The sequence below is a fragment of the Rhyacophila brunnea genome, unplaced genomic scaffold, assembly GCF_057557595.1.
Source record: "Rhyacophila brunnea isolate RB1 unplaced genomic scaffold, BYU_Rbru_1.0 scaffold_5, whole genome shotgun sequence".
Classification (NCBI taxonomy): domain Eukaryota; kingdom Metazoa; phylum Arthropoda; class Insecta; order Trichoptera; family Rhyacophilidae; genus Rhyacophila; species Rhyacophila brunnea.
In genome coordinates, this window is record NW_028233170.1 from 3907679 (window position 1) to 3935497 (window position 27819).

Sequence of the window (27819 nt, forward strand, 5' to 3'; positions counted from 1 at the left end):
CCTGAATATACAAATATGTGTGCCTAACCTGTTGATATATGCTAAATTCACCGTCAAACAAATGAATAATTGATAACAAAACAGTGACAGGAATTTATTGCCATAATAGAAAATAATGTGTTCTTCTCTTGTGACAACACTTCCACTCTCAGTTCCAGAATATATAAATAAATGGGCTTGTTTGCAATTGGATAAATAATATTATATTTACTGTGCACTGAACTTCAATGTATAATAAGACTGCTTATTTTACTAAGGCTTATTGCGTCTGTTTGCTGATCTTATGCGTACTTTCTTTGATAATACGTATAATGATTATCATCGCTTGGCATTATGCAGTTATGTATAATTTTACGGAAGGTCAGAAGTGTTTTGTTTTAGGATTTTTATCACCCATAAGGCTTGTGATAATCATACTCCAACAGATGAAGCAATGGGAAAACTTTATTTAAAATCACAATCATGTATTTATAAGTAACACTACCGACTGATGTTACTTGATTAAAGCTTCTATTTAAATACTGATTAAAAAAACTGATTTTAATTTGTTGTATTCAATGTGTTTTTCAAATCATTCATTAATTATTAACTGTGTTGATAACATAACCACACAAAATAACATCAATTAAATTTATGGTATTTTGTTTACTAGCAATTTCAATTCTGTATATGTTACAGATTTATATACATTGTTATTATATCAAGGTCTGATGACGTTGAATGCTGGAATCCATGTCGTATCCATGGCAATATGGCGATTTTTAATCAGTTCTGATTTATTTGTTTTTTATTTTTTGTTTTATGGCTGTATACTAAAAATAGACTTGCTTGAATTAACGATTAATATTATTATAGGAAATCTCACATACTTTATTGTGTTACTTTATATTATTATTCATTAGCCTACCCTTATTATCTTATAAGTATGTTTTCAAAGCCTCTACGGCATAATTCTACACATCGGTCTAATTATATTTATTGGGGGTTTTTTTTAATAATTTTTTTCAAAATTCTTTTTATAGTTATAAATGTTTTACTAGTCAGTAGAAAGAAAACAGGCGATTTCTTTATCAAAAAAAAAATATTGAACAAAAAAACGACATTCCAGTTATTTTCCATTGTCATTTTTTTTCACATTTATATTGAATTCATTTCTTATCGTTTCATCTTCATGAACATTATTATAATTATTATGTATATTTATTACTGAAAAATTCTATATAATATTTGCAATTTTATGTAAATATTTTTAAGTCATACTTATGATGCGTAGAGTTTAGTTATGGCCTGCTGACAACAAGCCTCTTATTCTAGCGAATCCATCCTCTGGATCCAAACACATGTTAAAAAAAATATTTTTCTTTATCTCACTACTCTGCCAGTTTTTTTATTTGTGACTTTTTAAATATTTACCTACCTGTTCTAAAATGAGATCATGTTTATAATGATTACTTTAAAAATACATGTATTATGTAATATATATATATATCAAAGATATTGAAGAAAACCTTCTTTGTTAGAGATGGGAGCCTTAAAACATGTAAGTGGCACTGAAAAATGGTTTGCTTTGCAGATTCATTTGTGGCAATCACTATTGTGCTTTGAAATTTATTTGAAATAAAAATCTACTGAGATTAAAACCCCTTGATTTTGAATATTTAGATTACAAACAACCATAATTCGTTAGGGTTACTGCCAAAAGTTGGTAAGTCTCGAAATCATGTTATGGAGTTATTGCAGTTTGAACATTTTGACATGCCCTCAAAAATCAGGCATATTGTATAATGCTAATTTCCTTGTGTTTTATGTGCATGTTCTATATTTCGGATAACGTTGAATTTTTTTTTCTTACATACATGTTTATAATATGTAGAGACATAATCTGTTAACTCTAAATACCTAAATTATCGACTTACCAACTTTTGGCATTATAATCAAATACCTTATAATCAAATACCAACCGTTGACTTGTTTGTACCTGTCATTTTGATTGCACCAATGTATAAAATATAAATCTCTTCAATGGCTACCATTTTATCCATATTAAAAACGTTCTCTAACAAGAATTTTATGGGAATTCCCCCAATTATAACCAAAATTCTTTGATATATATATTTTGTATTTGCTATTCTTGTGTTCAATAAAATATCTAATGGCATAACCATTTTCAGTGAAGAAGAATTGTATTGGCAGGGAGAAATATAAAAATGGCACGGCCGGTGATTGGCGTAATTCATTCGGCCGTTGTGTCAGATGTTCGTGGGTGATTTCATATGTTTGCTTGCCGTCGAGCTTCGGCCGATTTGCCTCCCACGATTTTTTAAACCAAGACTGATGTAATCTAAGAGTAAATTTTGGTTTCCTTCTCGAAACGATTTGATTCACCTCACGCTCTAATTGCATGGTACCTGTTATTGTTACACATTGATAATGTTTCATACATTTTAAATCATAGTGAAAGATAAACTTTCTACTGGAAATGTACCCAATCTCTCTCGTATAAAATTACACTGTAAACTTTTTGCATTCGGTATTACTGTGTCTGTTTTTGGTTAGGTTGCCACTGTGTTCTGATTTATCATCTATGTAAGTTCAATACCGCGGAAGAACCATTTGTCAAAATGTTCAGGAGGGACAAAAAACCGTGCCATTTCGTCAATAAAAAAGAAAAAAAAATTTAAATGCAGTTTATTGTGTCTTCCTGTTTGATATTAGAAAACATATTTTTACTATCGTATGCGTGTAACGCTGTGCAAATTAATTAGGGATATACACGGTCTTGCTTGCTTCTTTAGTATGGATAATTCATGCGCGGTATTCATTTTAACCGAGTGCAAGTAGTCTATTGGTCAATTTCAAAATTTGAATGCACCAATCAATGCGACTTTTGCCGTTTAGCTGAGAGCGCCAAAAATATGTATTTTGAACATATTGGCTCATACGCGGTATTGAACTTACATAGACGATATATTAATATATTAATGGGATTGATTTACATATCTTAAATAGATAAAAAGATAAATCCACTATTTAATAAACTATTATTCTAACTGAATTCAAAGTTAATACTAATCCGTATTATTAAACGTTATTAGTGGTACATATTATACACGAATTATTGTTCTGTAATGTTATAGAGGCTGTACACATACATGGATTTACTTGCAGCAATATTGTGTGTTTTAAACTATCGCGATAATAATTGTTTACACGTAAAAGTGCTCACTGTCTCGCCAATATTGTTCTACAAGAGTAAGCGAGACGCGATGTTGTCATTTTGTAGTACTATTTGACAGGTAGTGAAAATTGGTTAACCTCAAAATGAGTCTCTGCGTGGTGTAATTTGTTTTTTACCGGCAGGTTCGCCAGTATCGTTCTACTGCGCAGATATCGAACAAATCCAACTGTCGCGTGAAAATTCAGAAGCTTCCGAACTTTTTTGATTCTTGTAATCTTGCAACTTGCATGATAATACATGTTTACACTTGCATTTTCTTGTTATGGCCGCCATTATACGTACTATCCATGCACGTGTAAATAGAGTATTATAGTGATTATTAATATTATTCGATATTGCAGTAAGTTGGTTAAATAGTTTCTTGAATATGCTTGTAAATCTATCCACGTAAGCTGCTTAATCAGTTGTCCGGTTACGGATTAATTCAGATATTTTTCAATTCACAATATTCATTCAATAAAAATTTATATGAATTCTACCAAACTGAAACTGTTTTAAAGTCGTTTAATGAATTTTTCATATTTGTATGACATACTGACCTCTTTGATGAGTGTTGATGTCAGTCAGACAGTCACTTGTTTCAAGAACACGGTGGAGACTGAAAAACCAGCAGTAGATACGACACAGAACAATGGGAATTTATTAAAATTCGATAATATTATTGTTATAAATTTCAATGTAAATCTAGATTAATATTGGAGGTTTGTCTTAAATATAAATAATTTTCTTCGGTTTTCTAATTTTCAAAAGGGACAATAAAACATATGAAGTAACCATGTAAATAATGTAAAATTGTTTAAACATATCTAGTAATTCTTGTTAGGACGATAAACGACCGCAAAAAAATAAAGGAATTGAAATATTTGAATAACGTTGTAATGTCGCTTTCTTAAATTAGGATATATTTATTTCTAAATATAAATTAATTTAAAAAAAAGTGATTTCAAAACTTTTGATTTTGTGAAAATTCTATTGCAAATTGTGTATAATAAATTCATATAGATAAATAATGATATTATCATAGAAAAATGCACATTTTTAATAATACTATATTTATTAGCCTTCAACCTTTCCTTATACATCTAATATAACCGTGTAGTTATGTTTTTAACTTCAGGCAGTTTATGTTTTGTAGTAATCTAATCATTTACTATTAAACTAACAACTACAAAATCGTGCATATTTTTTATTATTTTTTAAAAACATTTGAAAAAGTAATTTACTTTGAAGAAAAATTAAGTCATATTTATTTATTAACTTAATATTTCATATTGTAAGCTAAATTCATATAAAAAAATCCAATATATACATATTATATTATAATAATATTATTATCTCATTGGCTCATTACATACATATAAATATAATTATTTTGTAAGCAAAAATTATTAATGTGTTTTATAAAAATTGTATTTCTTTTCATCATCATTGGAAACATGCTTTTTATAAGGACATGAAATAATCTAAAACAATGTTTGTTTTAAATTCTTAGAAATAACATTAAATATTGTTGAATCAATGATATATCTTTTTTAAATGTATATAGTATCTCATTATATTGTATTGTATTCTAAAATAAACCAATTAAAACTCACTTCAAGTTGTTTAAATCTCAATTGATTCCTGCGGGTCTATTCTTAAGAGCGTACTTTAGTGAAACAGCAAATAATTTTAAATAGTAGGTGCGACAAAATTTCTCACTAGTCGCCAATCGGAGATCGACCGTCAAGGTGTCCGCACGTCGATTTGTTTTGTCATGGCGTCAGATGAAAATATTCTTAAATCGTGTGAACATGTCTAAAAAACTTTACGTATGTACTTAAAAAAAAACATGTCAATGAATATACTATTATTATTAGTAATACAACAATAAATATAACATTAAATGGACGCATGTTGGATTTTTATGACAAATTATGTTTCATTCGGCACGCGTCATTTGCACAATCCGGCCATCGCCTAGCCACGATCTTTGTAGAACATGCCTCAACTGAAGTATAGCCTTAACAGTTATCACTTTAGCATGTTTCCGTTATTTTCATTGGTCCAAATTAACACGGAAGGCATTCCATTCACAAAGCCGTTATCGGCGGCTATCTCCAATAGTTGGTAAATTCGTAATACGGCGAAAATTTAGATTGGTAGACATGTTGGTCAAATTCGGGTATGTTCGTGCTGACGGATACATCTGAACCCAAGAATTTTGCATTGTCACGTCAGACATATCAATATAACTTAAAATTTTATTAGTCATGCCATTGGGCACAAAATATAATTACAGTAAAACATATATTTTGTTACTACTAGCAACTCAATATTCGCGGCCGTGATGTAATCATATTTCAAAACAGTCGATAATGCATCTCAATAATATGTAAAATTGATGTACTTACTCTATCTCGCTCTACAATTTAACACAACCAAGAACGGGGCTGTTAAAAGATAGCACTTTTTGACAGTTCAGACGGTTAGCTTATTTACATAATTAACCGCCTGAATACGTAAAGTGATGCATGTGATATATTTATCACAATTAGCTCTTTTTGGATGTTATGTGATATGTTAGAATAGGTGGAGGCTGGAGCATAATGGGGTCTGCTTTTCTCACCAACTCATAGTCGCTTGGAGGTCAGTGAGGACCAATATCAGTTGATAAATCAGTATCGTATAAAATAGAAAAAAAAATTATCAAATTGCAGTAGTTTTTTGAAAAACAATAACCATGATAATATAATACTAAATTTTTATAGCCATGCGGGTTGGCTATTTAACAAAATTTGACATTAATTAGGGACAAAAAGTTGTGTAAATATTGTATCTAATCTCATCATCACGATTTATATTTATTTTGTTATTTAAAGATAGTTTGTGTTACTGACCATACTGTAGTGGGATACGGGTGAGTTGATTTTGACAAATTTCCTTAAAACAACTGTCAAAATATTAACCTCAAACCGATAGATATATTATATAAAAATGTTAAAAAAAAACACTTTCTACTTCATACCTGAATCTATATCCACATTGGCATCTGGAGGAAAAATAATAGATAAAATATTCTAAAGCGTGGGATAATCAACATTTAAATATTCCAACTAGAGAAATAGTATCGAATGACTCTACTTAGGACTCGCCTGCAGTGGCGAAGGGTGACTTTTGGAAAGAGATAGGCTGTGGAGATCAAAGAAAAATAGCACACTTGTCAGGTATACTCACGGGAAATAAGACGATAATACGATATTACTACTGATGAATAGGTACACACTAATGTCAACATCACACTAAATCGATGAAATTTCAATAGCTCACTGACGATATAGAATTCAGCAATGAATATAAATTATGTATTTTCCTATTCCTACAAGTAACATACGCCTAAAAATATATCATCGGTAAATATTATCAACAGTCCAATATGACAAATAACTAAATAAAAAAATAATATACTTATATGTTCTATAACTGAATTAAATGATAAACAATAATCACGAGATAAAATTATTAATTATTTTTAAAAATATGCTATCTTTATATGACGTATTGAACAAATAGAAATTATTTTTTTTAATTATCACATCATTAATTATTATTTAAATAAAGCGCCAAAACGACAGTCCTCGACACTAAATATATAAGCTTTGCCTTATAAGCCTATAGATTCATATGAATATAAGCAGACTGCCCCGATGCCATTGAGACGTAGTTCATACAATAAGCTCGGCAAATTATCGTCGAGTGAATCGATATTAATTCAATACTTGCTAGAGGCGCTGGTTTGTCACTTATTATTTATTTATTCTACATTATTTTGACGATAGATGGCTTTCATTTATATTTATATTAAATATTAATTATTATTCTGACAATATATTCAATTAGTTCCTGCAAATTTTTTTATTTAAGTTTTTAAATTTAAATACTTGCTATCTATTTTTATTAGAAGGTAAGCTTCAAATAATCGCCTACTATGGAGCCTTCGCCACTGCTTAGCTGTATGTACAATTGTGACGTTAGAAGAATAGGTTATGATCGTGAATTTATAATATGCACTGCCAAATTGCCTTCAAGTGTCATTTTTAAATAAAAATAACGACTTGTGCATTTGAAAGATATTGTATAATCAAAATCCTATCACGGCTTGTTGAAATATCTTTTGAACGCTGTTACTCAAATTCACATAAGTATTGTTTTTTGTACTTTATATCTTATCTACATACTTACTCTGTTCACCTAAGAAGTTTATTACTTGTATGAGGAATATGGAAGAAAAATGAATAGTACAAGGTCGATTATTATTTTTTCCATTTTGATTTGGTTTATTTTGTTTTATAAAAATCATAACAAAAGACAAACTTATCTTCTAAAACATCATGAACATATTAAATTGTATTACTGTGACATGGACACTTAGGAATAGTATTATTACGGAACACTAATTACATATTCTATACATACATTTCCAATTTACTACATATAGGCTGATTGGAACTTGTTACTCTTAAAAAGCAACAGTGCCAGTCACTGTATAGAATTATTTGATTAAAATTAAACTTTAGTAGTGACTTCAGTTTGAGTATTTTATTACTATTGCCTAATAAATATTACACGAGTTACATAAAATATAAATTACTTAAAATTAATTATTTTGCCAATACTTGTTGAAAATTCGTCAACAAACTAATATCATTGAAATAAATGTTGGCGCGGTTGACACCAGTTTATTTCATTGATTACACATTTTCATATTAACATAATTTGTATCTAGGAACGTATTGACTTATTCTAATAATAAATAATAATATTACATTAGCCTAAACGGTTGTACCCTTCGTATAAATTAAAAATATAACATCATTTCACAACATAGAGTATAGACCGTCACTTCACCGCAAGTAAGAAGCTTTTAAATGATAATTAATTGTTATACTCATCTAGACAGAAGTTACCAGAATTTAAAATTAAAATCACCGGTAAGGTGGTATTAAAAAATTTACACAATGAACTACCACACATTTGCGTGATACCAAACCATCGTCTGTATTCGGGTAAAAGTCACTATCAGCAAAATTTATTAACATCTGTTTTATGGATTCCATCGAGAGCAAACATGCTGAAATCGTGACATTTCGTACACCTTTAATTTTTGAACATATTTTAAGCACCTATTTCAAAACTATGTTTAAGCCAATAGTGACTTTCGTCTGAATTGTTTATTTACCACAAAATGGTGAAGTTATTTTAATTAATGTTTAATATTTGTCGATGATACAATAGCAACTTGTAAAAGTTGTAGAATAGTTTTATTAATCTTTAGGACCTGAAGACGGCTCTTACAAGGTTTTAACTTAATTTTAATATTTTACTTTACTTAAAATATCATTAATACGATGAAAATTATATTATACAGATGAGGTTACACTTTTAATGACAATATTTTGCAGTATTTATTATGACATGCTGTTATAAGCTGACCACAACGTCCTAGTGAGGTGAAATAAAAGAGGTTATACATAGTGGTGATATATATACACATTTGGAATAATATATTGTTAGTTATACAGTTTATACTTGCGGTGAAGTGATTGGTTATATCGATCGATTCACTCTCACTCCATTGAGACTAGAATAAACTTTCTGTTTTTTTTACATCAATAATCTTACTGAGGTAATTAATTATTATTATTTAATCGTTTGTCCCGTTACATTCACCGGGAACTAAAATGAGAATTATTCCACTCAAATATCTAAGTATTTATTCTATAAATTAATGTACACATAGTATGTCAAATATAAAGATAGAACTTATTAAATGACATTTATAACATGATCTGTATCCACTGAATCCAAATATTGTTTTATATGGATAAGAATAATCCTTGCAGTTTTTATAATGGGCAGAACCTATTGTATTTTTTTTGCAATAGGAAGCTATTTGAACGATTTTTTTTTTTTTTTTGGTCATGTAAATAAATATAAATTTGAATTTTAAGATAGAACTCGTATCTGAAGATAAAAACAGTTAAGTACATAATTATTATATGTGTGCACAAAAAGATTTTTTTCTAATATTTAAATATAGTAAATGGATAACTTACTAAGTATAGTAAACATGAACAAATAATTGAAGTGCTGAGGATTAAATGAGTAAAGGTGACAAATAAATAAAAATATATATATATGGTGAGGAGCAATATTCACATCACTACATATCGACTGCTTAATCTCCAAACTAGTTAACTGCACTTTTGATCAAAAATAAGATTTTGATGGCATTTTGTTATTAAGCATAATATTTTCTTTGCTCATTCAAATTTTCAAATTCCTAAACCTATAAATAAATGCGTTATCGTTCTTCACACAAAACAGCAAATTTCCAATAAGAGAAGCTAGAATAGAGTATTAATTTATAGTGCAGCTTATTTGTAAAAAAATTCCAAGTGTATTTTTGGAATTAAATTCCGCTTTATAAGTTTTTTCTCCTTCCTGAACAATTTGCCCAAATGGAGTTAGCCGGTTTGCAGATTAAGCTGTCGATATGTCATATTCGTGCCTGAAACAAGACTCAAACATGTAATAATTATTCTATATGAAAAGAATAATATAACCATTTTGGAGTAACGTATATTCAATGAATATGGTGTGGGGAATAATATAAAATGTCATTAGCAACCGAATACCTATACTTATTTTAAAATTAACTTGTCATCCACAAAACACTAAAAATATAAATTAACACAAAGAAAAATCAATATTCTTTTCCGAAAATACTATTAATACATAATTATTTGTAAACGAGACCTCATTTACAAAATACGGGAAAAAATGTGTAGAATTTACCATCGCATTTTTAACATTGAAGTCGATTTATTCAACTTGGTCACCAGTACACTTATATTAGTTCAATCCTCAGCTTTTCAATTCCTCAGTAATTATTTAAAAAGTACTTAGTGAGTTTTCGCTATAAATGACGATATATAATAAATGTAAGGCCGCACCATCCATAATGACACAATGACCTAAAAGCGTCTTCGATTTTTTTAAATTGAGAAATTGAGATAAGTTGGTACTTATATAAATAATTTTGAAGTGTCAAAAGGCGGAATTATTCCGATGGAATGCCACTAACCTCACAATCATACTTATATTACATTTGCATGAGGGCGCTTATTAGGCTTGACGCGGCCCTGTAATTATTATAATAATATGGCATTTGAATGAAAAGTTTTGGATTGAAAGGAAATATCACCATAATATAAATCAAATAAAATTATCCTTCATTGGTTTAGTAGGTATTCTTTTTTCAAAGTTCAACAAGGAAGACAGTGACGAATGAAATTAATTTATCTAATATATTATTTCGAGCTTAGAAATAATTTGGACATTCTCATACTTAGAATAGAACTAACTATACAGTGTTTCTACAGTGACTTTGCGAACATTCATCAGGGCAAGTGTACTTGTCTTCAGGAACGCACAATTGACCGTTGAACACTTTTTTGCCTTCACAGTACAGCGTCGTTTTCCTCTTGTCAATGCAGATGTGATAAGACTTGCACCGAGTCGTTAGATCTGGGTAAAATCCATCTCTCTCGCACGTGACCGTCATCGCCGAGCAATTCCTGACGATGCAAGAGTTCACTCCGTCGAATATCTGCCCAGGTGGGCAAATGTTTTGTGATGCCAATTTATAATTGACGCATTTGAAATATTTCCTGCATTTAGAACCGTCTTGAAGGTATACTCCATCCGCTTTGAATAAGCAAGGGTTTCCATCTTTGCCCACGGGGCATTGGTATTCTTTTTGACTTACGCACCCTTGTCCATTGTATATTTTACTACCGGCGCATTGAATAGTGGTTAGTTTTTCTTCATTATCGCAAAAGAAATACTTTCTACAATTAGACTTAACGTCACGGTGATATCCAGTCGATTTTCCTTTGCATTCGTCGGATTGGAAAGGACATTTATAACTATCGTCACTGACGCACTTCTCTCCATTGAACACGTGAGATTCCTCACACAAATAAACATATTTATAGTTTTTCGAACACATATAATAAGCCCTGCAGCCTCCAGTAGTTTGCTGGTAAAAACCATCACTTTTGAAATCACAAGCGTCTTTTTCTAGACTCGGACATGTGTAAGTTTCAGAACGAACGCATTCTTCGCCATCGAAAACGTGTCCTGGACGACAAGAGAAGCTCATTCGCAAGTCTTTAGCGCAATGGTAGTAGTTTTTGCAGTCTGATCCACGCGTGCGATCTTGATAGAACCCGGAAGGCCTGTCAGAACAACCTGACCACGGAGCTGGATCTTCGCAGTGGAACTCCCCATTTCCAACGCACTCATTGCCGTTCCAAACTTTTCCAACCGGACACGAATCCCTATAAGCGAGTTGTTCAGACGAGCAATAGAAGTACGATCGACAGTCTTTGAAGTCACGATGGAAGCCGTCTTGTCTGTTAAGACATGGATTACCTTTAGTGGCAGCTGGACAGGCATAGAACAACGCAGAGACGCACATTGAGCCATCAAATGCGGATCCTTCAGGACACGATGCCCCGAATAGACTTTTACGGTTTTGGCAATAGAAATATCGTCGACAGTTTGATACTGGATCTACGTGGAAGCCATTTTCGCGATCAACGCACTCGTCGGGACATACTGTCGATGCCGCAGGAGCACACCTCTGTCCGTCGAAACGATATGAGTCAGGGCAACTGAGAGACGCCTTTGTTTCACCTCTTTCACATACTACATAATCGCGGCAGCGCGATGATACTATTGGGTGAGGACCGTCTGAAAGACCACCACAACGATCTGTTCCAGCTATTGGGAAGGCAACGGCTGTTGCTCTAGCACTTGGACATTTTCCAGGAGCAAAATTCTCAGCAGTTTCCACAGCAGCGAGTGATCCACCAGCGCACACCAAGGATCTACGGCAGCCTTGTGTAGTATCTGGATGTCTTCCGTCCGCTTGTCCAGTACACACAGGTTCAAAGCAAACTCCAGCCGCTCTGCTGCACTCTTGTTTTTTAAAATCGAACCATGACCCAGTAGGGCAGGCCAGTTCTATGGCTACACCTCTCTCGCACTTGTAGTAAAATCGGCATTGCGTTGATGGTGCTGTATAGAAGGCGTCGTCTCCCGGGGCGCACCTATGACGCACGCATGGGACGCGGCTGCGAGGTAGGCATTGTCTGGCGCCGGAGTTGAAGGCTAGCCCTTCAGGACAAGAAAATGTGGATGTGGCGAACCCCTCCTGGCACCGAAAGTATTCTCTGCATTCACTCTCGTGATCTGGCTGCAAGCCTTCTCCGGAACATGATGAACCTTCTGGTACCGCTTGGAGTGATCCTGTTGAAAATAAAAGAATTTCATTAGCTATCAAGATTAACAACAAGTAACAATAAATAAATTATTGTCAATTTATTTGAGAGAGCTACATTATTAATGAATGGGTAACAAAATTCAGCATGTGGCACCTCTGTATCTATCCCTGTAATAGCTTTACGTTAAGACTGCCTCTATAATGAACACCAATGCATCTCTTCTATACACAAGACTGCTTTCGGCCTTTACGGCAGCTAACTAGGGTAGGAAAGTATCGAAATATTAACACTTATCGTAAAAATTACAATAAATTAGCCGCCTGAACTGTTAAACTGTCTATCTCACTCTAAAATTTATCACAGTCAAGAGAGGTGCTGTTAAAACATAGTTCTTATTATAACAATTACAACTAACTTATTGTAATTGTTACGATAAGTGCTAATACTTGGATACTTTCCCACCCTAGATAGCGGCCGAAAGCAGTCTTGTGTATAGAATAGATGCGCAAGTCTGCTACTTCATTCTACTTGACACAACGTCTTGTGGTTGTTGTGGGCGATGGCTCTTGAACGTTTATTCTAAATGTTTCATATTTTTATCACAATGAACAATATACAAAGTGTACACGTTCTAGAATAATATCTAGTAACTAATATACACCTACCTATATAATGTGTAATAGGATATAGAATTTAAAGAATCAGAACACTTATTCTAAAGGTAACTTAGGTATTTTGGTATAAACCTTAATGTCATTGATGAAAAAATGAGGAAACGCTCGAGTAACCTCTTCGTTTTTGAGTATCCGGTTGGCGCAATATTGCTTGCGGCCGTAAAACATTCTCCAAATGTGGGGATATTACGACAATATTATTTATTATATTACACTTTTAATAATGAACCTTCGAGGTAAGAGAAATTTCAAAGATTAACACTAGCTAGGGAAATATCAAATACCTACTTTGATAGTGTTCTATGATCGTTTGATAAAAGTATCAAATTTATACAACAAATCCGATTACAATAATATTGTATGGAATGACAAAAAGGAATGCATTATTTACATAATATTTGGTTCTCCTTCAAAATGTATGCGTTTAACCGCGTTATTATCGGGTAAATACTAACAGCATTATTTCAGTTTATTTTTCAGGTTCTGCGCATCTATTCTATACACAAGACTGCTTTCGGCCGCTACGGCAGCTATCTCGGGTAGATTTGTATCGAAGTATTAGCACTTATTGTAACAATTACAATAAGTTAGTCGTATATACAGTCAAAACTGTCTATCTCGCTCTAAAATTTAGCATAGCCAAGAGAGGTGCTGTTAAAACATAGCACTTATTGTAACAATTGCACCATTGATGTGTACTCGATTTAGAGTCGCCGTGGTTGTCACAATTGGCGATCGCTTCATTATGGTATCCAAGCAGCCAACGAAATAAAAAAAAATATGAACCGGAGCGCTAATTGTAATTATAATTAATAATATGTATATTGTATACAAATAAGTGTGTTAGATTTTTTGTTATATACGTTCCTAGATCAGACAGTCAAATGAAATAACAGTCTTTAAAGTTATGGCATACAAGATTAGAATAGGTACGCAAATTTTCAGCGACGCATGTGAAAAACAGGATTTACGTCATAAATATTACTTTTTTTTACCATGAGTATGGCAATTATAAAAAATATAAAGTAAATGAATTACTAACTCAACAACCAAAATGCAACGTTTAATTTGTCCATGAGTCGGAGCGACAATATTCAGGACTTCATTAACCAGACCTTGGTTCCGGCGCGTTCCGGTCCATTTCAAGCCCGATGGATCATAGCGACTAGTAAGTGAGCATCCCATCCCACCAGTGGTTATAACTGCAATCCAAGTAGGTATTTATCTCTAGAATTAAACCACTCTCTGAGCATGGAGAATGTATGTGGCTGTGGAGTTTTCAAATGCATGTTCGAATGCATAAGACTCTGGTCTCTCATATGGGACCAGTAAGATTGGGGGTTATATGTCATGCGATTTTCTCAAAACCTTGTTGTTTTTGTGATGGTTATCGTGGCCATTCATGCAGCAAAGAATACAAATTGCATGTATCCGAAACATCACCCCCACATCGTAAAGCGGGCCCCTGGGCCAGGATGTTTAGCGCCCCCCTACCTATCGTTAAGTTTAAGGGCAGTGTGATGTTCTACAATACTGTTCCCAAAATGGTATTCTGCGAATTCCACGGTTCCACGATGGTGTATTTTTAACGTTTTTTTTTATTTTAATAAATGTGACCCTTCGCCATATTGGATAAAATTGCATTGCTATTAGTCAGGAAACGTTAAATATAATCATAACATAAAATTCTACACGTAAATATCAAGCAACACAACAATAATATTTTATATTATTATATTTTAATATTTCGTAAATATGATGCAGGCGACTTTTTTTAAAATTATTTGAGCAAATTTGTGTTGTGTATTTATCTCACTTAATTGATTGACCTAAACGCCGCCCCCCCTAAGCCTGGGCCCTCAGGCTAGAGCCCTGTCAGCCTCCTCTTGTAGGGGCCATGATCCGGAAGTAGAATTAGAGAAATAATAAGATTGTGATCTGTGAAGACGGAGCGATAATATTTAGAATTTCATGAACCGGAGCTGCGTTTAGGTCCATTTCGAGCCATTTACTTATCCAGATTATATAATTTTCAAGAGTGACATCTGACATATTCTTAAATGATGTCTGCATTAAATTGTTGTGTGTTAAGTTGAAGAATCGTTGTCGCGGCGCCGCATCGGAGGCTACCCGCTGGCGCTGCCGGTAATTGACTCGTAAACGTTGTTAGCTAATCACGTTTTAAATATTAATCGCCATTTAAGCATTATTGATAATCTTTTTTTCGTGAGCGGACACGGAGGGGGTCCCGCGGAGTGCTCGGGCGCCTCATAAATAAATAAATATATATTCTTATTATTTGGCGAGCCCGCGTGTCCGGGTCGGCCAACCGCGAGGTCGCCCTGCACCGGAGCAGGGATAACAATTTTCGCGCCAGATCGCAATCTTATTGTTTCTCTAATTCTACTTCCGGATACATGCAATTCGGTGCTGTTTAGGCATAACCTGATAACTGCGTTTTGGTCAATTTATGTTAAGGCTATACTTCAGCTGAGGCATGGTCTAAAAAGATCGTGACTATGCGATGCGCGGATTGCGCAAACGACGCGTGCCAAACAAAACATAATTTGTCATAAAAAATAGTTATATTAGTAATAATAATAATATATTCATTGACATGTTTTCTTTTTTGAGTACATGAGTAACGTTTTTTAGTTAATATCTTTACACGATATAAGAATATATTCCTCCGACGCCATCACAAAATAAATTGACGTGCTTACAGCTCGACTGTCACTCTCCGATTGGCAACGAGTGCAAAATTTCGCCCCACGTATTGTTGAAAATTATTTGCCGTTTCACTTATGTATGCTCTTAAGCGTAAAAATTGGGTCAGTATTAACTCCCATTTGGTAATATCCCAATATCTATGTTTCATTTAAAATGCTCAAACCGCTGTGGTAATAATATGATGATATGTGAACAAACACAGTGGTTAGTTTGGTCAAAACATGACGAAATACCTTATCATAATTTGATCGCTGATAAGTGACATTATTTTCTTAATAATTATTGACAATCTAGTAAAGTTATTGTCATCTTCATCTTCATCTTCAGTTATTTATTTTTTAAATGTTTTCTCAATGTTAGACAAAAAATGAACCAAGATTTATGTGGGCAATTCAAAGCTTAAAACTGGTCTCCTGTAAATTAATCATTTAAAAGGTTATGTCCAAACACCACCGAATTATATTCTTTGCTGCATGGATGGCCATGATAATCATCACAGAAGCACCCAGTGGCGAAGGGTGGAGGTAGGCTATTAAGATCCACCATAAATAGTGCACATTAAACTTTGTCAGTCATACATATTTGTTTTCATTGAAATAAGACTACAATTTACAGATGATGTTGGTTAGTTTTTAAAATTCAATTGAAGCCTGCGAAACCAAGCCATAATAGATAATAGTCAAAAAATACTCGTCTATCTATAATAATTTTACCTAAAATTATGCAATTAAATCATACATAATTTTATATATTTTGTAGATAGAATAGTTTTTTATCTATTATAGTTTGGTTTAGGCAGAGCTTAATGAATTTAAAAAAATGAACCAACAATAATATGTGTAATATTTATTCTTAATCTAACGAAAACAAATAAGTATGAATGAAAAAGTGTGCACAATTTTGTCGTATCGTCCAAAATATACCAAAACTATTAATAAAAACAAATTCGTATGCCTCAATCTCACTGGTCCATAGAAGAAACCAGTAATTTGTGCATTCGAATACTTGTGAGTGAGTCACTGAGTGAAATAAATAATTTATATATTTCGTTGAAAGCCCCTGGATTGCGTGACGTTGTTAAAAGCTATGTAATTCAATCCGCCTCGATGGAGAAGCGCAAATTCTTCTAATCAAAGCTCTTAGCTTTTATAATTAATCTTTTTAACAGTAAATTGTAAACTGATAGCCATTATTACTTACGTATAAAATATATAGCGCATGTTTCACAAATAACGCAGGAATGGATGAAAACATTTTCATTGGTATTATGTAATCTTATGATTAAATTTTGTAGACAGATTCATATTTTAATGCATGTTATTTTTGGGCAATAAAGCCAAGCAAGACGTGCTTGTATGTCAAGTACCTAGGTATATATAGAATGGAAAATCCCGGATCTAAATTCAAACTAATATTATCATTACATTGATTTATCAATATAAATAATTAAGTATAGTTGTGGGTGATGTTTTTTACAGCCATACTGCTTATTTTCTTCTATTGAATAGGGTTTTGCGTTGTATAACAATGACGTTTTTAAAAGTCTAAATAATTATCTTTCCTTTATTGAGGAGTATATTTAAAAAAAAGACAATAACTATACATATATTCAATATTCACATAATATTATATAAGTACATATTTTTTGACCACATCCGATCCTAATAAGATCATTTGGGCCCCCACAGAGTGGAGGTTAGTAGGTACAGATTTTTGTTTTTATGAGAAATGGATGTTATCCACTTGCTCAACCTATTAGGTCTATCCTCTGACTCCAAACACAAATTGAAAAACAGTGTGTATTTACAGATTCCGGATTTAAACCTGGGACTTACGCGATCTTGGGTGTGATCTATAACTTAAAACTCACAGAAGGCTTAGGAAAATAATGTTTACAAACTTAACGAAAGGGAAACCCATTATTTAAAACAATACTAATAAATGTCGATACTTAGGTATGCGAAAATTTGTTTTTCCTTTATTTACTGCCATAAAGCGTTAACTACATACATTTTATTCTAATTATTAGGAAATACAATACGATGTAAAAACAAAACTAATAGCGCCTGTACATATGCATGGATTTACTGGCAGCAATAGTGTGTATTTTTAACTATCTTTTTTTGATTCATACGTGCAATCTTGCAACTTGTATGACAATATAATACGTACTGTCAGCAGTAAATCCATGCACGTGTAAATGGGACATAACGTTAAAACCAACCAGTTGCTCTTGATGCAAAAAGATTACTACAATATAACTATTGAACTGTATAAATTATCGGTGTATTTTTTTAACGATTTAATACAATATTTATTTCATTATATTATTTGAATCCATAAAATTTTAAGTATCGCGTGTAAACAACACATTTCAAAGACATCGATTGATTTGTCCAATGTTTTCAGAATTCATGACAGACATAAAGAAATGGCTGACAAAAATATGCCAATAAGAAAATCTGGAGGGATAGTTTTGGGTAGCTTTCAGGGAAGATGAAGCAGATAAAGAGTCAATCAGGCGCTGAAGTGACCAAGTGAACTTACTAAGGATAGTCTTCATTATGCGGAATATGATTGTATTTTGAGTCGGAGAATAGATATTATACAGATGTGTTAAAATAGTGAGTTCCGCAATCTAAAATAAGCAACCGATAACCAAAAAATCATTTATCAAATACCATACCTATCTAAATTCTTTTACATTATTTGGTATTTTAATAATAAATAAATTCATTGACACGAATCGCTATTTTCAACCGCCTTGACAGTTTATTAACACGGCAACACTAAATGGTACTTAGTACAATTATCGAACACAGAATTCTTTGGTCGGTATTCAAAAAATACCGCAAAAATAATTCACAAATCGAACAGTTAATAACATTTACTCTATTAAAATATAGTATACGCTTATAGCAGCTACTGGTCTACTTCTAAAAACAAGTGCAAGGTCGAAGTGAAACTAGAACTGGGTCCTTCCGGTTACCGCGCCGCTTAAAGCGGATATGCAGATCGGAAGACATAAGTGCCGCCTTGGGGTTTTCTATGACAGCTGTGCAATAATTCTATCTCACACTCTAATCAGTAATCATAAAGCTGCTTGATCAACCATTTAAATCACACGATAGATATTAGTCATAATAACAATTAAAACAAACCGTTAAAATGATTTACTCGTACATAACATTATGACGTAACTAAGTGGTTCAATTTAGCATTAATTTATGAATGATCAAAACGTTTTTTTATAGTGGGCAATACAGCTAAAAATCATTAAGAGTAGCGTAATATGGTCAGTGTTGGGCATAACACGGAAGGATAATAACATAAACCAATGAGGTAAGATATGGAAGACACTACGAATTGCTGAAATATTTATAAAATACTTATTTCATAGCTACAAAGCTTGGCGAATGCATTAATGATCACTGAAAAAATTAAATTATTCAACTGTAGTCAAGATAGACTAAACGGTCACAGGGCCACTGTAAAGCTTACTGACTCGACGAATAAATAGATGAAATACGTAACAGCTGACCGTGTTTATTGAAGCTAGGTGAAGCCTTCATATAGACAGTGGATCAACCCTCTAGTATTTAGATATATTATAAGAATTTAACAGATCTATATTCTGTCGTTTAACACTTCTGATATAATCCGCAACAATTCCGAATCGACTTGCCGAGGTTTACTATACATATAGCGCCTGTACTCATGCATGGATTTACTTTCACCAAAAGTGTGTATTTTAAACTATCGTAATCATATCACGTAAAATTGCTGACTGTCTCCAAATCTCATTATTCAAGGGCAAGCGAGACGCGATGTTGTCATTTTATGGTACTATTTGACAGGTCGTGAAAATCGGTTAACCTTAAAATGAGTCTATGCGCGGTGTAGTTCATTTTTACCGGCAGGTTCACTACTATCGTTCTACTACGCAGGTGCTGATATTGCACGGTCCAATTGTTGCGTGAAAATTCATAAGTTTCTGAACTTTTTTTGATACTTGCATGCAATATTGCAATTTGCACGATAATACGTGTTTACACGTGCATTTATTTTGTTATGGTCGCAATAATACGTACTGTCACCAGTAAATTCATGCACGTCTAAACGGTAATATTTTAAGTGAATTTACGTAAGTTCACGTTTAATTGGATCTTATATTGATAGGCATATTTTTGAGGAATAGTTGTCAATCATTCTCTTAGTCCATTGGATCATTCGGTTCTTGTATACAGAGTATATCTTATTAAAACACCTAGAAAATTATCGGGAATTTATTATTTTTAATCTAAAACAATCAAAATCTTAAAATACGATTGTTTTAAGATTTTCGTATTGGTACATAAAAAGTATTAAATTTATATTTCCAAGTTGTGATCCCAAATGATCGTAATGAGTTTTCTGGGGGGTCAACAATTACTTCATACTAAACTAAACACAATATTGTCTGTCAATAGTGTCTCGAATTTTAAATAACATACAGACGTATCAAAAATGTGCAAGCGACAGATTAGATATTAATTAACTGCAAATGCAATTGTATTTATGAACATCGTTTTAGATTATAATTATATTCAAAAAAAATTGATTTATTGTGTTTTCCTTACCATATTTAAAACGTCTATTTATGAAAATGTGGCGGGGGTCGTAGGTTACTTGATGATTGTAGAAGGTTGGGAGCCCCTAGCTTAAGCAGTCTGTGATAGAATCAAAAAGTGAATTAAAGTTTTAAATATTTAAAATCGTAACTCATTCAAAAGCCGGACGCTTCTAACGGATATATGCAAACATATTAATTATTATCTTAACGCGAAAACAAGTTATATAAATCAATCTATAGGAATCCATATGGAAAAATATATTATGACATGAGTAAATAGTATCCGTCTCGACACCGACCGTAGGTCACGGATTCCAATCTTGCTTTTGGCAAATTTACATGGAATACATTTTTTTTTCAATATGCATGTAATCATCATCATCATCAGTCCGAATCTATCCACTGCTTGATGTTGCTACGTACTTTGGTATAATTTAACTATTTCATCCAATCAGCAGCCTTTATAGTCAATGTCTATATTTTGGATGTTTTATACCTTTTGCGTACCTACCACTGGATCACTAAATTTATCCAGCTATTCTCCATTTCCATATATGGTTGAAATTATAAACGTTACTAAGTGTTGAAACTTTCAAGATGTGGCTGTATAGAAGCAGTGACGTCCCTAGACAAAATGCCGCCCCTGGGAAACGCCAAAATAACGCCCAATTTTTTATACAGTATTTTTTATCATCCGTGCACGTATTGTTTTTGGTCACCATAGACGTCGAAGGGCAACGGAAGTAAACAAGACATCGCGAACCCGACAAAAAATTACTGTCCTGTTAAACCTTTTATGTCAATTAATACATTTTGTTTCCAACCAGTGAGCTGAATTTTATTATGGAAAGATATTTTCGTTATTAGGCACTAAGTTTAGGTATCTATTGCTATATATACCAAACGATTCTCCTCGATTTGTCGCCCTTCGAGTAACTGACGCCCCCAAACGACGCTCAATCTGCCTACCCTTACGGGACGTCGCTGTATATAAGCATCCTTAAAATGAACTGACCTGGTGACAAATCTTAACATTCTCAATCGAATGGGAAAGAACCGAGATGTCCTTCATAGTATAAAAACCATAAAACTACAGTAACTACCTCAGCCATATATTTGAGGACAAAAGTACAGTATTCCCCAACTTGTCATCCAATTAGAGATCAACGGTAAGCATAGCAGAGGACGACGCCGCATTTCGTGGCTTAGTTGATTGTGCAGTGATTGGCATGAGTGCAGTTTTATACAACTATTCCGGGAAGCAGACGATACAACAAAGACCGCCCTGATGGTGGCCGACCTCCGTAAGGGATGGCGTAATAAGAAGAAGGATATGCGATCAGGGGTAAGTAGTATAACAAAGATAAAAGCCATATCTAACTTCATTACTGACCAAAAAAGATCCTTATCAATGGCACTCAGCTCGAACAGGTGAAGAACTAACTGAATCTCTCTCGGACAAGTATCAATGCATAGATGTATACTTGATGAAATTGGTTGGAGTTAAAATCTGGGCTGGAGTGCTTTTGGCCACCTAACTAGTGTTTACTTCCCATAATTAATGTATTTGGAATCCAGAGAAAGTATCGAATGATTTGGAAAAAAAATCTAATAAATAACCATACCTTGTATTAATCTGTCAAGATAGCATCTACTCTGTTGATGTCTTTTTACATTTTTTAAAAAGGAATTATGATTATGTTAGGCGGAGTAAATTTTATTCATATATCTATTTTATAAAGAAATGACAGATTAAGCTGCAAAAACTGAATTTAAACTACATTTTTAATAAATTTGGTTGATATGATAAAATGACATCTATTATATTATGAACTATAAAGCCAATTCGTCACTGCATTGTTGCAAATCTTAATAAGGTCATAATTTTGTAATAGGTTGCTCGAGCCATTATTCACAACGTTACCAATCGAATAAAAATAAAAACATAACTGGCTTGCCTTTCATTGTCTCTGGAAATTGATTATTTATGGGCAACAGTGTGGCCACCCGTCGTCTCCGCATTCATAAAAATTCCACTCCGTCCAAATATTTTATATATAACTTGGAGGACAGTCATCACTGTATATGGCCTATTGAAAATAATAGGGTGGCCATGGGTTGATGACAATATTATCCGGGGAAATAATGTGGTATAGGTACTTAATTAAAATTAATAATCATTCATCTTCGACAAAAGAAGCCAAGAAAAGATAGTTATACGGGTATTTTACAGAATACGACAAGCGACAATCTATTTAATCCCAGGCATCCACACGAGAGAGATGGGAGATTTTGGGTCCGGACCCCCTCCAGGAAAAAAATTACAAATTATCGTGACTGAGTATCGTGACCCGGATGGTTTAGTTGTCGAACAGCCATCATAACGAGTTGGCCCGACTTCTCTCGGCATTTTACGACACGTAAAATCAATTGTACTCATGATATGGTGCAATCATCTGGGGCATCCAATATTTGCTTTAATATTTGACGCAACATGTCTTAAAGACAAGGCAGCACGGACGATACAAACGAACACCAACGATCTTAATAATTATGACCGTTAGACCATTCGTATTTGATAATTATACACGTTTAGTTATAGCAGCAGGCCATGTGTTTAGTACTAGAAACAAAGTGCGGAGTGTATGGGTATGAGGATGTACCCGAAAAATTGCGGAGATCCGTGGTTGAAGCAATGAGAATAACATTAATACTATCGACACAAGGTACTTGATGAAATTTGAATTTAAAATCTAATGGATTTAAGTTTTGTACTATTCCATTAGAGTCGTTTTTTGCGACCCGGGTTTTGCCTTTCGGCATCTTCAGGCACTATGTGTACTCGCCAAAAGGTAAATAAATTCTGTCAGTGTGACGACTCAAATGAAATAGTACAAAACTTAAATCCATTAGATGAGAATAACGTCTAATAGTACGGATTGGAGTATCTCCTTCATATTTTTTAATAATTCAAGTTTATAGATAATAATTTGATCGTATGTAATAAAGGTAATTCTTTATTATTTATTTATTTATATAATATATACAAATATTAAAAAAATCCAGTAATTAAAACATATCGTCTGCCGCCAATTATCCACTCAATCAATGATCCTTATCAACCTTGGTGCCATAATAGTGGATGAATGCAAGTATGTGTAATGAAAATTAAAAAAAAAAATGCATTCGGTGTCGAGAACTATGGTCACCCGAGCAAGTAATATGATACTACCGTTTATATGTAAGCAGGATGTAGATACATATCGTCAATACTGGCATCCCATTTTTTGTCCATTCGCACGAATGCTAATTTGATTGTGTTTAATTTGTCAAAACATGTATTCACCATTGCTATTTCCATTCATGACTTCGATTATGCCAACATCATAACCGCCTTGCGATAAATCATTTAGCACTTCCATTTTCCACAACTAAAGCATTTTATTTGAAGAAATTTAATGCACTTATTAGATGCAGTTTGAAATATATACACATTAAAATTAATAATTGCTTTCTTTTGTAGCTACCACGTTGCACTATTATTAGTTATTAGATTACTCTTTCATCAAGGGTCCATGCAGTGTGACAAAAACACGCCGTGTCAGCGACTCTGGACTTATTTAAAAAAACAGAACGCGCTCCGGCACTTCTTTTGCGGATTTAATCTGAGCATAAAATTATATCACAAGAAAGTTAAATTGTCGGATAACTCCTGTTTAGGTGAGGTAAATTATTGAGGGCGCATAGATCATATTATCACTTTTAACTCCTTTCTCCTTTGTTTCGGCAGAGTTTTAGTACAAGGGTACAAAGGACACTTCTTGTCGTCAATGATAAATGGCAGCAAAGAAAGTCAAGATTATTTTTATTTTCCGAGATTTATGGTTGCTACGTCAATCCCGTGAAGCTTCATCTCGGGACAATGAAATGTGGCACTAAAATATTTTCATTCTGATACGTTTATATCGCAATGGAAGGCGGCCGTGCACAAACCGCGGCGGCATACTTAAAATACGGAAACTTAGTACCACTCCACCATGGTACAGTCAAGATAAATATTATTTACCATCATGACCCACAACAATATAGTATAGGTTCTTACTATATCAAAATGTCCATTATTAATAGATACAAGGTAAGTAATGTTAATTAAATATGATTTAAAAAAATACATACATACAGTTACACAGTGGCGCACCCAGGATTTAATATTTGGGGGGGGCCAAGAAGGAGAATATAAATTAGTCCCATAGGCTCTTTTTCTTCTTCACAGCCTAATTTCACGTTTATCGGTCTTTTGTCTATTGCACTCGGTGTACCTACACCATGGTCCCCATGTCCTGAAACGGGCCCTCAGGCTAGGATATTTGGCGGGCCTCCTACCTATCGCTAAGATTAAAGGCAGTGTGAAACACTACATTAACGTTTTTCAAATTGTGTTTTAGTTCAAATTAAGGGTACTTATACAGTGAATTATTGGCGATTTTTAATATCTTTAATAATGGAGCTGTCGAGTATCGATACATAATAATCAAAAAATATATTGCACAATTATATAATTGAAAATGTTCATAGCCACGAAGTATAATAGCGCCGCAGGCGACTTTTCTTACTATTAAAGCTAATTTATGATGTGTGTTTATCTCACTTATCTGGTCAACCCGACACGCCGGGCCCCCCACAGCCCGGGCCCCCAGGATAGAGCCATGTCAGCCCTCCCCAGCCATGACCTACACCACTCCGGAATTCGGGTGGACACCGAGAATTTTTTGACAGTTCCATTAGGGATTGGGTTTCTAAAAAAACCTGACATTAGTGTTTCGAACTTTTTGTGTTAGAAATTAAAATCTAAGAAATTTTTCTAAAAGGGTGCTGGAGAATTGCAAATCATTTTTTTGCCGTGTTTTTATTTGTCTAAGCCCAAAGGTATAGGGCTTTCAGTTTCAATGTTTAAAATCATTCTGATAATTTTCATGTTTGGGGGGTGCCAGGGCCTCTTGGCTCCCCCCCTGGGTGCGCCACTGCAGTTACAAACATTAAATGGAAAAAAAAATCGTGTGGTTAACCAAATACTTAAAAAAAAGATTTCCACTTATAACACGGTGTTTATAATCATTATATTCTTTAACAAATTTGTATTTTTTTCGACCATGTCCAATCCTAATAAGATCATATGGACCTCCACAGAGGTTAACTCATTCACTGCTGACTAGATAATGACTTTTTAATTAATAACTTTAAAATGCACGTTAATTACATCGATCGGCCGCCTGGTCATTACGCGCCAGGTGCCAGGTCTTCAGCGTCCAAAGTATTAACAGGTTTTGTTTTTACGAGAAATGGATGTCGACCACTTGCTCAACCTAACCAAACAATATGTGTACTTGTCAGACCCAGGATTCGAACCTGGGACCCATGCCACTATAGGTCGATGCTTAAGCATAAAATAATTGTCAATTAAAAAAAATACAGATATATTAAGATAACATCAATTAAAATTAATATGTTTTGATTGAAGATAACCATAGAAGGCGAGCAATAGATTTGTATGCATGTTTGGTATAATAATAGCAGCATGGTTCATTTTGGACAGTGTCTAGACTCGTGACACTTTCAAAAAATTAACGAAATATAATTATTATCGCAAAACAACGATAATTCGTGACCGATTTTATCCACTGGTAAAAACATGCGTTGGAGTAAAATTGTACACAGCCAGTCATAATCGTTTTGAGGAGAAATAATTTATTAAACGATATATTTGTAAAATTATAATTTTGCAGTCTTGTGTATATCTTGTTTTTAACAAATAAAAAATCCGTGGTATAATATGAATATAATAACAGATATAACGTAAATTAAAATTTATAAGATTTATCTATTTTCACATTAAAATCTGTAGCATCGGACCAGGGAATGGGACAACTGGACGCCAGGACAATTGGACGCAGCACTATCGTAGACACGTATACAGAACGTAGACGAAGAATTTTAATCAGTTTCTATCTACTACTTAGTAGTTTTAATTCATTTTACTCTGAACATAATGTTTTTTATTGCGGATTGAAAATTACCATGCATAAGGCTTTATATAAAAATAAAAAAACTTTTTTTTCGTTGTGACTTAAACATATTCACGATTAAATCATTATTTACGTGTGCATATTTAAATTCTCACCAACTATTAAATCATAATATTAAATATATTTTTTTAAAGTACCTATAAGTACCTAACGTCTATTTATTTTCGAGTTGAGTGGCGTCCAGTTGTCCCGGTGCCAAATCGTCCTAGACCCGTCGGATCATGAAAAGTTTCTGGCTCTAAGTGCAGTACTGAGACATTGATGAGTAAATGGAAAATAAGAAGGCAGAAAAAATTGATAATGTCGTGTGTAATATTGTAAATTCATTTCCAATCTGTTTAATTACCAAACTAGATTAAAATTATATTCAAATTTTTATTGTTAGTTGACATAGAGGTATAATTGCCCTTCGATGATACAAATATCTTTAAAACGGTGGCGTCATGACTAATACATAACTATGATTTAAAGATACTTAATTATGGTATATACACAACTGACAAATAGTACCTATTATGCTATGTGAATATGTACTAATTAAATTACCGTGAAATGCCGCCATTTATAATGAAACTATGTGGGTTAGTACTGATTCTAAAAAGTCATAAAACATATAGGACGATATACTTTTCAAATTAATAAATATGTATAATGTGATATAACATAACCTAAATTACTAGTAGATGGACTAAAATAAATTGTAACCTCAATACTACAACTAGATAACTCAGATTTGGTCATTGTTGGGAAAATGAAATTTAAACTTTAAGTACTTGATTAGGTATTATAAATCTAGGCTAAAATTATTCTTTGAAATAAAAATGGAAAAGTGTGCTTGTCTAATTGGGAACAATTAAATAATGTTCACAAAATTAATACAGTTCCCATTAACTTCTGACTTACATAGTTTTATCATTTTGTAGAGAAAGAAATGTAGAATCGTATTCAATAGCTAATTCAAAAACAGTGAAAATCAAGTTATCTAGTTGTAGTATTGAGGTGACGAAATAAACATAAAGCGGACAATTATATTTACTAGTCACCAGCGTATACCGCTTTTTTTTTTAAACATTTTTTTTAAATTATTGAAGGATTTGTCGCCATTTTAAATATATAGACGCAGTTAGCTATGCCTGTTTTAATACTGAAG

General features: G+C 33.1%; 1 protein-coding gene across 1 annotated transcript in view; it reads right to left on the reverse strand.

Annotated features, from left to right (window-relative positions):
* Nucleotides 1–9194: 9194 nt before the first annotated feature.
* The window catches only part of LOC147065919 (zonadhesin-like), a 42280-nt gene continuing 23655 nt past the window's right edge, over nucleotides 9195–27819 (reverse strand). Inside the window, exon 2 of the mRNA XM_085955293.1 lies at nucleotides 9195–12595. Coding sequence (XP_085811419.1) covers nucleotides 10644–12595 — 1952 coding nt within the window. The 3' untranslated portion in view covers nucleotides 9195–10643. The remainder of the gene's footprint in view (nucleotides 12596–27819) is intronic.